This window comes from Herpailurus yagouaroundi, unplaced genomic scaffold (assembly GCF_014898765.1).
Source record: "Herpailurus yagouaroundi ecotype Mexico unplaced genomic scaffold, PumYag 210, whole genome shotgun sequence".
Classification (NCBI taxonomy): domain Eukaryota; kingdom Metazoa; phylum Chordata; class Mammalia; order Carnivora; family Felidae; genus Herpailurus; species Herpailurus yagouaroundi.
In genome coordinates, this window is record NW_024412441.1 from 16,432,744 (window position 1) to 16,445,801 (window position 13,058).

General features: G+C 39.8%; 1 protein-coding gene across 7 annotated transcripts in view; it reads right to left on the reverse strand.

Moving 5' to 3' along the window:
• The window catches only part of PLEKHH2 (pleckstrin homology, MyTH4 and FERM domain containing H2), a 121,433-nt gene that overhangs the window by 52,740 nt on the left and 55,635 nt on the right, over positions 1–13,058 (reverse strand). For all 7 annotated transcript variants that reach the window (XR_005784244.1, XM_040453888.1, XM_040453887.1 and 4 more), the window contains exons 10-15: positions 12,262–12,356; positions 11,528–11,672; positions 8,873–9,009; positions 8,661–8,771; positions 8,417–8,503; positions 5,954–6,112 (exon numbers count right to left, since the gene is read on the reverse strand). Coding sequence is in view for 6 of the 7 variants with exons in the window: in XM_040453888.1 (XP_040309822.1) it covers positions 5,954–6,112; positions 8,417–8,503; positions 8,661–8,771; positions 8,873–9,009; positions 11,528–11,672; positions 12,262–12,356 (734 nt within the window). In the remaining variant the exon portion in view is untranslated. The remainder of the gene's footprint in view (positions 1–5,953; positions 6,113–8,416; positions 8,504–8,660; positions 8,772–8,872; positions 9,010–11,527; positions 11,673–12,261; positions 12,357–13,058) is intronic.

The window sequence follows — 13,058 nt, forward strand, 5'->3', positions numbered from 1 at the left end:
TCTTGCCCTAGCCTCTTTCCCTCACTGCCTCTCTACATCCTTAACTCACAGTTTCATGCTCTCTTCATTTCCACTAACTTTTGGTGTCCCTCCATTTTTTGTCCCTCCATCCCCTCCACCACACCCTCGACTTTTTTTCTTCACTGGAAACTGCTCCACTTTTGAAACTGACATTTTATTCTCTGATCTCAACCTTCTTCCCCTCCTTCCTTCTCTCCTTATTCACACCACTCCTGTTCTTTGACCTCTTTCCAAACAGTAAGTCCCCTGATTCTTCCATTTTATTCCAGTTTATCAGTTCTCTCCTGGCCTCTCTTCCCTCCCTCCCAATCTTGGGTCCTGGTTTGGTCACAAAACACCTCTTGCTCCAAGGGCTGGGATTGTGTTGCATTCTCTGCTTCGAACATATACACTCAATACAATTTCATCTCCATTTGCTTTTAGGTAATCCAGTGAAGAGTGTGGGAAGAGAGAGGGAAGGTTATGGGGGGGCTTTCTGCCATAACATTAGCCATAGTTAACAACTTAAAATTGGGTGATAAATATATGAGGTTCGTGTTATTATTCCTTCTACTTCCACACATTTGAAAATGCCCAGAATGAAACATTAATTTCAAATCATCACCTTGATAGGCATGTATAAAGCAAGTAAAGTTAATTACAGAATCTAGGTGGTGGGAATATGGGTGTTCACTATAAAACTGTCTTCCAACTTTTCTGCATAATTGAAAATTTACATAATAAAATATTAGAAAAAAATGACTATCCTCACATTGCTACAATGTAAATTCTCTGCTCCTATTTCTGGGCATCTGAAGATGTAAGAGAAAAATAACAAATTCCAATCACTAAAGTCAGGTGGGTCCTAGTAACACTTAGCAATCTTTCTATTTGCCCTTGAGTATATCCCTATGTCCCTGATTATTCTCAACCCTTTCCCTCATTCTCACTACATAATTTTGTCTTATAGAGTAATCTTCATCAAGAAAATTGATGATATCAGGCGTGATCTCATTCAATGCCCGACAAACTTAGATATTCATCCTTCCTTGCCTTTCTGCCAGTCCAGCCCTTCCACCCTACCCACCATGCCCACTCACCATGACTCCCCAGTTTGCCTACCACCACACTTGCCCACTATGGCCTTCCACCATGTCCTTCTGCCATCCCCTTCCACCATGCCTGCCCACCATGTCCTTCCACCATGTCCTTCCACCATGCCCGCCTACCATGCATACCCACCATGATCACCCACCATGTCCTTCCACTATGCCCTTCCACCATGCCCATCTACCATGCCCACCCACCATGCCTGCCAGCCATGATTGCCCAACATGCTTGCCCACTATGCCCTTCCACCATTCCTGCCCACCATGCTCACCCACCATGCCCACCTACCATGCATGCCCACCATGATCACCCACAATGCTTGCTCACCATGTCCTTCCACCATGCCCACCTACCATGCCCGCCTGCCATGACTGCCCACTATGTCTTTCCACCATGTCCTTCCACCGTGCTCGCCCACCATGCCCTTCCACCGTGCTCGCCTACCATGCCAACCAACCATGCTCGCCCACCTACTTCTTTTGAGCTTCATTTCCCACTTCTCCCCATCCTGGCTTCTTCCTCTCAGTTTGCAAACTCAAGGTATGCCTTTCCTGTCCTAAAAATGCCTCTCCTGACACCATGTTCCCTTCAGCTTCATTCCCTCTAATGTGCTGGACCAGGTGGACAGTACTCTGAACTCAGATACTGCACTTACTCATCTACCCTTTGTCCTTCAACACACTGCAATGTGCCTTGCTTGCGAGCACTCCACTGCCTGCAGACCCCTCCCACCCGGTCACGCACTCCACTTCCACGATCCCATTAACTACTTTCCAGGGTCTCTTCGCATATCTCCTTTGTATGCTCTCAGCTTTTGTAAAACCCAGTGTTCCAGCAGGAGGCCCCCACTCTTCCACCACACACGTGTCCCTGGGAGACTTCTGTCATCGTCATGAATTCAACCACTACATTCATGCTGAGAATTCCCCAAATTATTCTCTCCAACCCAGCCTCCTCCTCTGATGTAGACTCACTGGCACTGCTTGACGGACTTCTTAACTCAGGTGTCCTCAAAGCTCTAAAAATTGGCATGGTCCAAAATAACCTTTGAATTATCCTAAAACTGTTCCTCCTCCCTGAGCTGTCTTATGTGGCACCATCTTTCACCCAGCCAACCATTTGCACTTCCTAACCCTGAATTCAACCAATCTAACTGAAGACTTTACCTCCTCTCATTATTTAAACTCACCTTCTCTTCTCTTTCCCTATGACCAGCTCAGCATCTCATCCCCTTCACAAGAACAACTTCTGCTAACTGTTTTTAGAACTTCTTTCCACCTTGCCCCCTGCAAATCCACCTTCCTCTCAGCAGAGTGATCTATTAGCAACATGAACATGCCCCTGCCTCTGTTACAAACCTGAAGGGTTCCACATCACATTCAGGGTGAAGAATAAAGTCTTTAACAAGACAAAAAGTCCCTCCATGACCAGGCCCCTCCACCTTGTTCTCCAAAGGACATGTTTTCAGCGTATATGGCACTGCTTTGAGATACTGTCTTTGTTCCCACTGTCTCCTCGCCTGGGATACCTTCCCTGCCCATTTCCATTTGGTGTAACGATTCCTTCTCTTCCCTGAAGACTCAACACAAATAAATCTTCTCTGAGAAGTTGTTCCTGATCCCACAGCCTAAATTAGATTTCCCTGTGACCTTACCATGCCTCTCATAATTGCACTTGGTACATATTATAATATGCTAAGTCCCTTTCTTTCCCAATAGATTATGCGGCTCTTTGAGGAATGGGGGGTGGGGAGGGGCCAATGGCCTATTCATGTTGATATCCTCCAGCCCATTGGCTGGCATGTGGTAACTACTCAATAATTTTTTTTTAAATAAATGACTTTTTATAGAGAAAATGTTCTTCCTAAGTATTAAAAGTTGCAAGAGTGAATATCCAGAATCAAATTAGTCAAGTTCTTAATATCTACCTACATATTTCTGTACTTAATAACAACGTGACAGCCCGAGAAAACGTCCTCCCCTGCAAAGTATTCAAGTGCTGTTCTGCAGTAGCTTAAATTGTAGCCTGAGTGTGAGCTCAGAACAAGTCACTCAGAATAACTGAGGCAAGAGTTTCTCTTATAAGGCTCTGAGGGCGACAATATGGGGGTGGACATGAAAATGGTAGGAAGGAAACCTAATAAGCATCCTGTCTATAAACCCAAATGGTTTAGTCATCTGATAATCACATCTACTTATGCTCATTTAAAACGCAAGTATGAGATGGGAGGCAGGGAATAGCAGAAATGTAATATGCAGAAACTGACAATGCCATGTGGATAAAGTAAAAACAATCAAACAAACACACGGTGGAACAAGTAACCAACCCTTAGCCACAGGATCATATTAAAGTCTAAGGATTTGATACACATGGTCCTTGAAACAGGAAGACAACTAGTTATTATGAATTATAGTAAGAATATGATTTAAAGCATCACTGTGTTCACTGGAAAGTATATATTTGCATAATACTAAGAAGTTTCTAAGTCATCAGTAACTGAAAAAATATTTTCATGGTACTGTAACATTTTGGAAAAAACAGAGCACAACTCGGTGAATTTTTTCTCCTACTTTTGGTGTAGCTGGTCAATCTTTGTAAATATTACTGAATAGCACCCACATTAATGCTAGCTATGGTGACATAACTCTTCTAAATCTAAATTTTTAACTTATGTAAACAAAGCACATGAAGGATGAGTGGTTACTCAGAGGTTATTTTTGTGTGTAATACTTTATGCGTAAATATTTTATTATATTTTTCTAAGAGTGACCAATTTTTAAGTTTAAAAATAATATTTATCTTAGGATTCTTACTTTCTTTCTTTTTTTTTTTAATTTTTTTTTCCAAAGTTTATTTATTTTTGAGACAGAGAGAGACAGAGCATGAACAGGGGGAGGAGCAGAGACAGAGGGAGACACAGAATCTGAAACAGGCTGCAGGCTCTGAGCGGTCAGCACAGAGCCCGATGCGGGGCTCGAACTCACGGACCGTGAGATCATGACCTGAGCCGAAGTCCCGAAGTCGAATGCTTAACCGACCAAGCCACCCAGGCGCCCCAAGGATTCTTACTCTTTCTAAAAAAACTTAGAAAACAGAATTAAGCAAGAATAAAATCACATAGCGCTAACCAATATGTCTTGGTATATTTCATATTCAGACCTTTTTCTATAGATGCATATAATAAAGTGGGATAATAATATAATACTGCATTCTATTTATTTTATCACCTAACAGTGTGTCATAACATATTCCTATAGCACTAAATATTCTTTTACAATATTTAAAATGGCTGCAGAGTAGGAGTGCCTGGGTGGCTCAGTTGGTTAAGTGCCTGACTCTTGATTTCTGCTCAGGTCATGATCTCACGGTTCATGAGTTCGAGCCCTGCAGTGGGCTCTGAGCTGACAGCACAAGGCCTGCTTGGGATTCTCTCTCTCTCTGCCCTCCCTCACTCATGTGTGCTCTCTTTCTCTCAAAATAAATAAACTTTAAAAAATAAAAAATAAATAAAATGGCTGCATAGTAAAGCATTATCTGATTATATGTACTTATTTAAACTATCCCCTACTCTACATTTAAGTTGATCCCAATTTGTCTTTGTTATAAACCATGCCATGCATGTAATCTTTCTGGGGCAATGGAAGCATTCTGTATCTTGACAGAGTGACTGTAAATATTTGTCAAAACTCATCAAACTCTACATTTAAGATCTGCATTTTAGTGTATGCTAGTTATATCTCATTTTTTAAAAATAGGAAAAAAACAAACCATGCTGTGATAGACATTCTTATACTTAAATATTTGGCAAATTAAAACCATTTCCTAAGTATAAATTTCTTGGACTGAGATTGCTGAATGAAAAGGTCTGTATAAATGTTTTTAAACATTTAATATTCATTCATTTGTTCATTCAAAAGCATTCACTGAATTAACACTTGGATCAAGACATTGCCAAATTCCTTTTTTTTTTTTCCAAATTGCCTTCTAAAGTAATAAGCTCACTCATTTTGTGTCAATACTATGTTTCATAATTTTAAAAAATATCCACCCTTTGACCAGATTTTTTTAAAGTTTATTTATTTATTTTGAGAGAGAGTGCGCAAGCAGGAAGAGAAAGAGGGAGAGAGAGAGAATTCCAAGCAGGCTCCTCCCTGTCAGCGCAGAGCCCGATACGGGGTTAAAACTCACAAATTGTGAGATCACGACCTGAGCCAAAACCAAGAGTCAGACGCTTGACCAACTAAGCCACCCTGGCGTTCCCAGAGTTTTTAAAATATTGGGGCGCCTGGGTGGCGCAGTCGGTTGGGTGTCCAACTTCAGCCAGGTCATGATCTCGCGGTCCGTGAGTTCGAGCCCCGCGTCGGGCTCTGGGCTGATGGCTCGGAGCCTGGAGCCTGTTTCCGATTCTGTGTCTCCCTCTCTCTCTGCCCCTCCCCCGTTCATGCTCTGTCTCTCTTTGTCCCAAAAATAAATAAACGTTGAAAAAAAAATTTAAAAAAAAATAAATAAAATATCGTTTGTATTTTTTCGTCTACAAGCTCTACTTCTTTCCCATTGTGTCCTTCGTTCCTTTCCCCCCACGTTGGTATTTATCCTTTACTTATTCATTAGAAAAGCTTGGTTTTTACACATTTTAAATGCTTTCCCAAGCTTTTCAACTGTCTTTTCAAAATTCCGCTTAGGGAATTTTTGATGGTTAGAACACTTGGCATCATAAGCAAAAGACACTTCCCACCCCAAGATAATATAAATTTTCAATACACATACTCTCTGACACCCACTTACGATCAGTGGGGCTGACTCCCCAGCCGCCCAGGACACTGCACTGTACTAAAGTTCCTACCTTGGTGAGCAATCCCTTCACCGTGGGTTTGCCCTCAGGCTGCAGAAAATGTGGGTCGGCAGCTTGTACTCGGAGAACATTCTGCAATACTTTAATCCATTCTTCCAATATATTGGGAGAATCTGCAGTCAGATAGTAGGTGTGTTTTTCAGTGGTCAGCTGGAACGGGATGAGAAAGAGATAGGAAAGGAAACTCTGAAGATTTAGGATTATTAGCATTTCCCTGTCTCTCCTAAAAACAACATTAATTAACATAGAAACAAACATGCCATACCTTGAATCCTAGGTGCTAAATAAATGACTCCACAGATAATTTAGAATAGTTTAACCAGATTGTGAGAATTACAATAATTAACTTTGTGTTGAAATCATTGTTTTCACTTTAGTTTAAAGTTTTTCAGAGTGTTAAACTTTCGCGTCATCATTTTTTATCTTGCTTATTTGTTACATTTTTTTTTTCTCCTTTAAATGTGCTACAGTCTCCCAGCTGTTGAAGTGAGCAGTAGCATGACTGGAGACTGTAATAAAATAATATATTTTTTGCAAATAAAGAGGAATTATTTGTTATAGAAATAAAAATTAATTATAAATAAAATAAGAAGTCCTTGCTTATAAAGAAGAGAAATTCTTACAACTAACATGTGACCAGATATTATGAATTAGCAATTTTTCAGTCTCAAATGAACCACATTTTGAAATTTCCAAATATTTCAGAACTTTGTAGATTATTCTTATCTGCCATGCTTCCAGACAAAGCTTCCCTTCTACTTTTTTGGGCAGTTCTCAGGTATTAATTATCTCCTGAAAACATAGACAATGAGCCTTTCTGATAAATGTTCATTATACCCTCTGAAAGAGCAAGATAAGAAAATAATAATAATTATTATTTTTAAAATATTTTTAAATTTATCTATTTTAAGAGAGAGAAAGTTGGGAAGGGGCAGAAAGGGAGAGGGAGAGAAAGAATCCCAAGCAGGCTTTGCACTGTCAGCACAGAGCCCAACACAGGGCCTGAACCCACGAACCATGAGATCATGACCTGAACTGAAATCAGAGGGTGGATGCTTAACTGATTGAACCACCCATGAGCCCCAAGAAAATATTAATTATTGAAGGTATTTCAGATAAAGTATCTGAATTTATTTATTTCTTTATTTATTTTTAATTTTCTTTTAATGTTTATTCATTTTTGAGAGAGAGAGAGAGAGAGAACAAGCAGGGGAGGGGCAGACAGAGAGGAAGACACAGAATCCGAAGCAGGCTCCAGGCTCTGAGCTGTCAGCACGGAGCCTGATGCAGGGCTCAAACTCACAGACTGGGAGATCATGACCTGAGCTGAAGTTGGACACTTAACGGACTGAGCCACTCAGGCACCCTAAAGTGTCTGAATTTATTTATTTATTAAAAAAAAATTTTTTTTTTCAACGTTTATTTATTTTTGGGACAGAGAGAGACAGAGCATGAACGGGGGAGGGGCAGAGAGAGAGGGAGACACAGAATCGGAAACAGGCTTCAGGCTCTGAGCCATCAGCCCAGGGCCTGACACGCGGCTCGAACTCACGGACCACGAGATCGTGACCTGGCTGAAGTCGGACGCTTAACCGACTGCGCCACCCAGGCGCCCCTAAAGTGTCTGAATTTAAATCACATATGCCAAACTATCTCAACAGCCTGTGTTTTAAATTTAACAGATTTCTAGCAAGACTGGTTTTATGCGTGGGTGAATGGCCAGCAGCTATGTCTAGGGTGTGATTCGGTAGGAGGTAGGACAGCCTTCTTCTCACCAGTATCTTTCCCACTTAGGTGTTATAACAGCTGGAGTTCATAAACGAAATGGCATTTTCCGGTTCTTTATCAAAATGCAAACCCTCCTGAATTTAGTAGTACATCAAACTAATAACATCTTATTGGTAATTCATTTCTCAGATAAGCCTTCCCTAAAATAGCCGGACAGGTTAAGAGCTGAGAATAGCTGGAAGATGAAGTATAGGGGAAGAAGAATGTAAGGGACAAGGGCAAAGGAAGGGTAGTGGACAGTTCCTTAACACAAACCTTGTTTATAATGTAGTTTGAACTGAGAAGGCCTGGGGTTTCACACATTTTTGAGGAATCACACTTAACACAAAGTGAATAAACATTGAATCGGGGCGCCTGGGTGGCTCAGTCGGTTAAGCATCCGACTTCGGCTCAGGTCATGATCTCACGGTCCGTGAGTTCGAGCCCTGCGTCGGGCTCTGTGCTGACAGCTCAGAGCCTGGAGCCTGCTTCGGATTCTGTGTCTCCCTCTCTCTCTGACACTCCCCCGTTCATGCTCTGTCTCTGTCTCAAAAATAAATAAACATTAAAAAAAAAAAAGAAACATTGAATCATCCAATCTCCTATTAGCTTGGATAACCAAGGAATTGAATTTTACATGATACAAAAAAGAAAAAGCAAAAAAAAAAAAAAAAAAAAAAAAAGTACCTGAACTGTTTGTTTGTTATCTCCTCTTAAAATACTGCAGGTTGTGCTAAGTTCAATATGGCCCTGGGGTTTTCTAATTACGTCACTCTGTAGGAAAGGAAGAAAATGAAACGTAAAGGGACTGCCTGTAATAGTAATAGTAAGAAATGCTTTGTATAATTAATTGCATTACAGGAAAGAATATCAGGAGCTTGATTTACAGTTTGAGGAATTCAGTTCTAAAGGGTAAGTGCTTTCCACTCACCGGAGATTTATAGTAAAGTAATTCACCACCTTTGAGAACGAACCACCTCCTCTTCCAAGTCTTGACTTTACCACTCATTTTTAATAAATAGCCAGATTTTTCCAGGGGTTCCTAATTAAAAGGAAATTTTAAAAATTTAAATTTCATTTTAGAGGCTCAAACTAAGAAGATTCATTGATTTTTTTTTTTTTTAAACCTGAATCAGTGTTTACATTTTTCCCGTTATCACTGGAAGATGAGCAAGTTTTAGGAAGCTTCTGCTCTGGCTGTGAGTATTCTGTGTCTGTGGGGTAAGCATCTGGGGGAATGGCATAGTCACTTTCGGAAGCCACAGAAGAAAGAGACACACCTAGATAAATAAAGAAATAAATTAGGTCGATATTTAATAATCAGGTGGTCCAAATGCCAGCTGTGAGTTCTCCTAAGGAATACAGGTATTCCACAAAATCATCAGCCCTCCTAGACTATATTTATTCTCATACCTTCGGCCATAAAGAACTTTTAAAGCAAAAAACAGAACTAGAGGGTAAGGATTATCATGCAAACCTCCAAGGAAGTCATAGGCATATAAATAATACTCTTGTATGATCACAAGCACAGCTAATTTTACATACATAAACTATGTGCAATATATATACATAATAAAATACACGCAAAGATACTAATATGTCTTTTATTAAAGACTAAAAACATGCGTATTTACATATTGACTTATATAAGGCAAGCAAATGTTTGATTTCAGTTTATCAAGAGTTGTACAATCACATTTTAAACCACTTAGTTGTTGAAATCACTTTTAATTTATTTTACTTTTTAATGTTTATTTTGAGAGAGAAAGAGAGGGTGTGTGCATGTGCAGTAGTGGGGGAGGGGCAGAGACAGAGGGAGAGACAGAATCCCAAGCAGGCTCCATGCTGTCAGTGCTGAGCCTGACACAAGGCTCAAACCCACAAATTGTGAGATTATGACTTGAGCCGAGACCGAGAGTCAGACGCTTAACTGACTGAGCCACCCAGCAACCACTTCTAAAGTAAATCACATTAAAAAGAACTTCACAATTTCAGTAGTGTTTTTCATGAAAGTCCAATACTATTAGCTTATAAATTTTAAAAATATTTTGTAAAAAAGAAGCAATAAGACTTAAAGATATAAACAGACTATTTCATTTGGCAGCAGCTACAAAGTAAAATTCAAGGGAACATTGTCACAATAATTCACTTGCCTTTTTCAGAAAATGACTAGCAAGTTGCAAGCCACATCTGGAGGGTCAATACGATTGGAAATTTTGAACATAATAAATAAAATCAAAGATTTGTATCATTATTCATTGCAATATCTAGCAATTTTTCAAAGTGTTTATTAACATTTAAGGGACTTGTTAGGATAATGTCACTATATCAATTTCTTGTCGATTTGACAAAGACAAGTAATAGTTGTTATAGTAGCAATACCTTTATATTTCATAGAATAACAGAAACTTAGACTTATAAGGGACCTCAGAGATCATCCTGATTGGTGCCCTCATTCTCTAAGGAGACTAAGGTCCAGAGATTAAACTAAAACATTTATCCCAAGTCAAACAGCTGGGCAGGAGCAATGCTGGAGTGCTAACCTGGGGCGCCCGACCCCAGGGCCAGTGTGCTAGGCACTACCCCAGGTGTTAGGGAGAGAGCAGACAATAAAACAGAAAAATCTCTGCCCTCATGGAACATAGAGTCTAGTTGGTAGAGACAGGAAAAAAAAACAGGCAGTAAGTGCTATGAAAAAATAAAACATAGAGCAGACTAGAGGGAATAGAAAGAGTTAGTAGATGGAGAAGAGCAAAGGACTGCAACTCAAATGCTGTGCTCAGGGTAGATCTCACTGAGAAGGCAGCGTTGGAGCAAAGCACCAAGCTTGCTTGGGCGTAGGATGCGCCCAAGTCAGCCCTATAGACATCTGGGGGGAAGAAAAGCAGGTAAAGGAAACAATCAGTGTGAAGGTCCTGAAATAAAAGCATGCCTGGCCTGTCCTAGGAACAGCAAGAGGGTGTAAGGAAGGAGAAAGGAGATGAGATCAAAGGCACAAAAGAGTCAGGTAACACCTTATAACCATTATGGGTCTTTGCAGTGTTTTGAGCAAAAGTGTGATGTAACCCAATACCAGCTGCTGGGAGCTAAGATAGGAGGAGTAAAGACCCCAGTGACAGCCCCAAAGCTTAATAAAACCTATGCAAGCTGAGCAGTTCCAGTTGAAGTTGAGGGGCTGGGGATTGCCTAAGGGTTCCGTGGAACATAATCTGAAAACTAACAGAGCACGCCGCATTACTTTTGTAAAATTCAGGTGTCATTCAGTGTGATTATCTCTTTCTGTAACCTCTACCTATGCCAAAAGTTTCTTCAAAATCCACTAAAAATCATAGACATGCCCAAAGTAAAGTTTTTGTTGGTTTCCATCTTAATATCAGGTTAACCACCAAATTTTTAGGTGTATTTTCTCCCATTTAGCAGCATAACAAATTTAGCTGAAATAAGTCTATCCCATAAATTATGCAAAATGCCACACGGTAACTATAAAAGAGAAACCTCATTTTGGCCAATTATTTCACTCTATTCCCATAATAAAGTGATCTCTCTCTTACAGATAGGATAAGGTTAAAAAAAAAAAAAGATCATGTGGCTTATATGGAATAAAAAAAAAATTAAGAAGAGAACTAGGACAAGAATATAAGCATCTCAGTCTTGGCTAATTCTCTTTTCACTTTGGTTTCAAGCAAGTACTTTGGCTTTTTTAAAAAGTCCTATCAGGTGGATGAAATTCCAGAATATCCTGAATTAAATACCCTGATTTATTTGGAGTTGTCTTGTGTGCCTGAGATTTTCCCTCACCTCGTTTCATTGCTCTGGGGCTGCCTGGCCCGCTTCGATTGCGCGTGTCTGACTCCGAAGTCCGGGAGCTGGATCTGGAACTATCTTCTTCCTCTGACCCAGAGGAGTCATCCAGGAACGGGCTGCTGCTTATTTGGGTTGCCTTCTAAAGAAAAGCACAGCGGCCCATCTGTGTCCCTCTCTTTTTAGATATAAAATGTTTCACCAGGAGTCACAAAATAAGATTTTTAAGGGAATACAAGAATATCTTTTGGTATTATCAAAGTCATGTGGTTAAATCCCAAATTCTAATTAGCAAGGCGTTCGTCAAATATAAAAGATTCCTGGAAACATAGGCTGTTAATAGTTGAAAATACTTATTTTAATTAGGTACTTCAAGCAAGGAGGAGGGAACCCTGGCAGTGACAAAAAAATCTTGCCAAATTAGGAATTTTCCCTACATCATTAATAGTGGTATTTCCTTTAAACAATTAACCACCGTGGAGGAGGTGGAAAATCACACGGGGTGTAACAAAAATGAGCCCAGACCTCTAATACTCTGAGAAGCATAAATATCTCCTCTGGATCTTTCCATTTCTTCTCTTTTTATGATATATTAGAGTGAGTGTCTAAAACTCCCTATAAAGGGAGAGTCTGTATAAAAGGTCAAGAATGGAATCTGGAGCTTAAATAAACAGTTTTCTCGATCCACCATGAAGAGAACCACATGTTTAGCAGTAACAATAATGACTTACCCCCTTCAAAGTTGTATACACTGGGGTTGTCATATTCTTGTATATCAGGGAGGTATAGAGTCCTGATGTGGTATAGGAGAGCAGAGGGGCAGAATCTGAAAGATAAGACAAAGTGATTTAAAAAACAAAAAACAAGAAACTTCTCTCTAGCACTTAGGTCTATTTCTTATGAATGTGAGCTAGCAAAAGTTCCAATTAAAGAGAAGCTGGATTAACACACATGACTGTTCTCACATAGTCTGCTGTAAGGATATACTCTCTTGCATGGTTCATTATTTCCTCATGTATGTTACTTCCCCAACTAGACTGCATGCTCTTTGAGAGTAGGGATCAGAGCTTTTATTTCTTCGGCAGGCATTTCTATGCAGGTCAGGCTGGGCAGAAATAGCACAAACATCTGCTGATTCAGTGAGCAGTACCCTATGAAGATATTCTCCAATTATTCATAGCCCTGTTACTGACATGGTGTTAAAACATCATCAGGCTTAAGCTTTTATCAGGTGAACCTCATGTTGAAAGTTTAGGAATATAATTTCCTGAATGGTAAAAATAGAACACTGCTGAGAAGAAATAGAACATCAATGGTTGCCTCTAAGATATGGATCAGTAGTAGGAAAGGGAGGGAGCTAGTGGAAAGAACCACAGGAAAACTTCTCTTTTTATTCCATACAGTTTTCTGTTGTTCGGTTTTACTTTTCATACTGGGAATACATTGCTTCTTTAAAAATTTTTTGAAGAAAGGAAAGAAAGAAAGAAAGAAAGAAAGAAAGAAAGAAAGAAAGAAAGAAAGAAAGAAA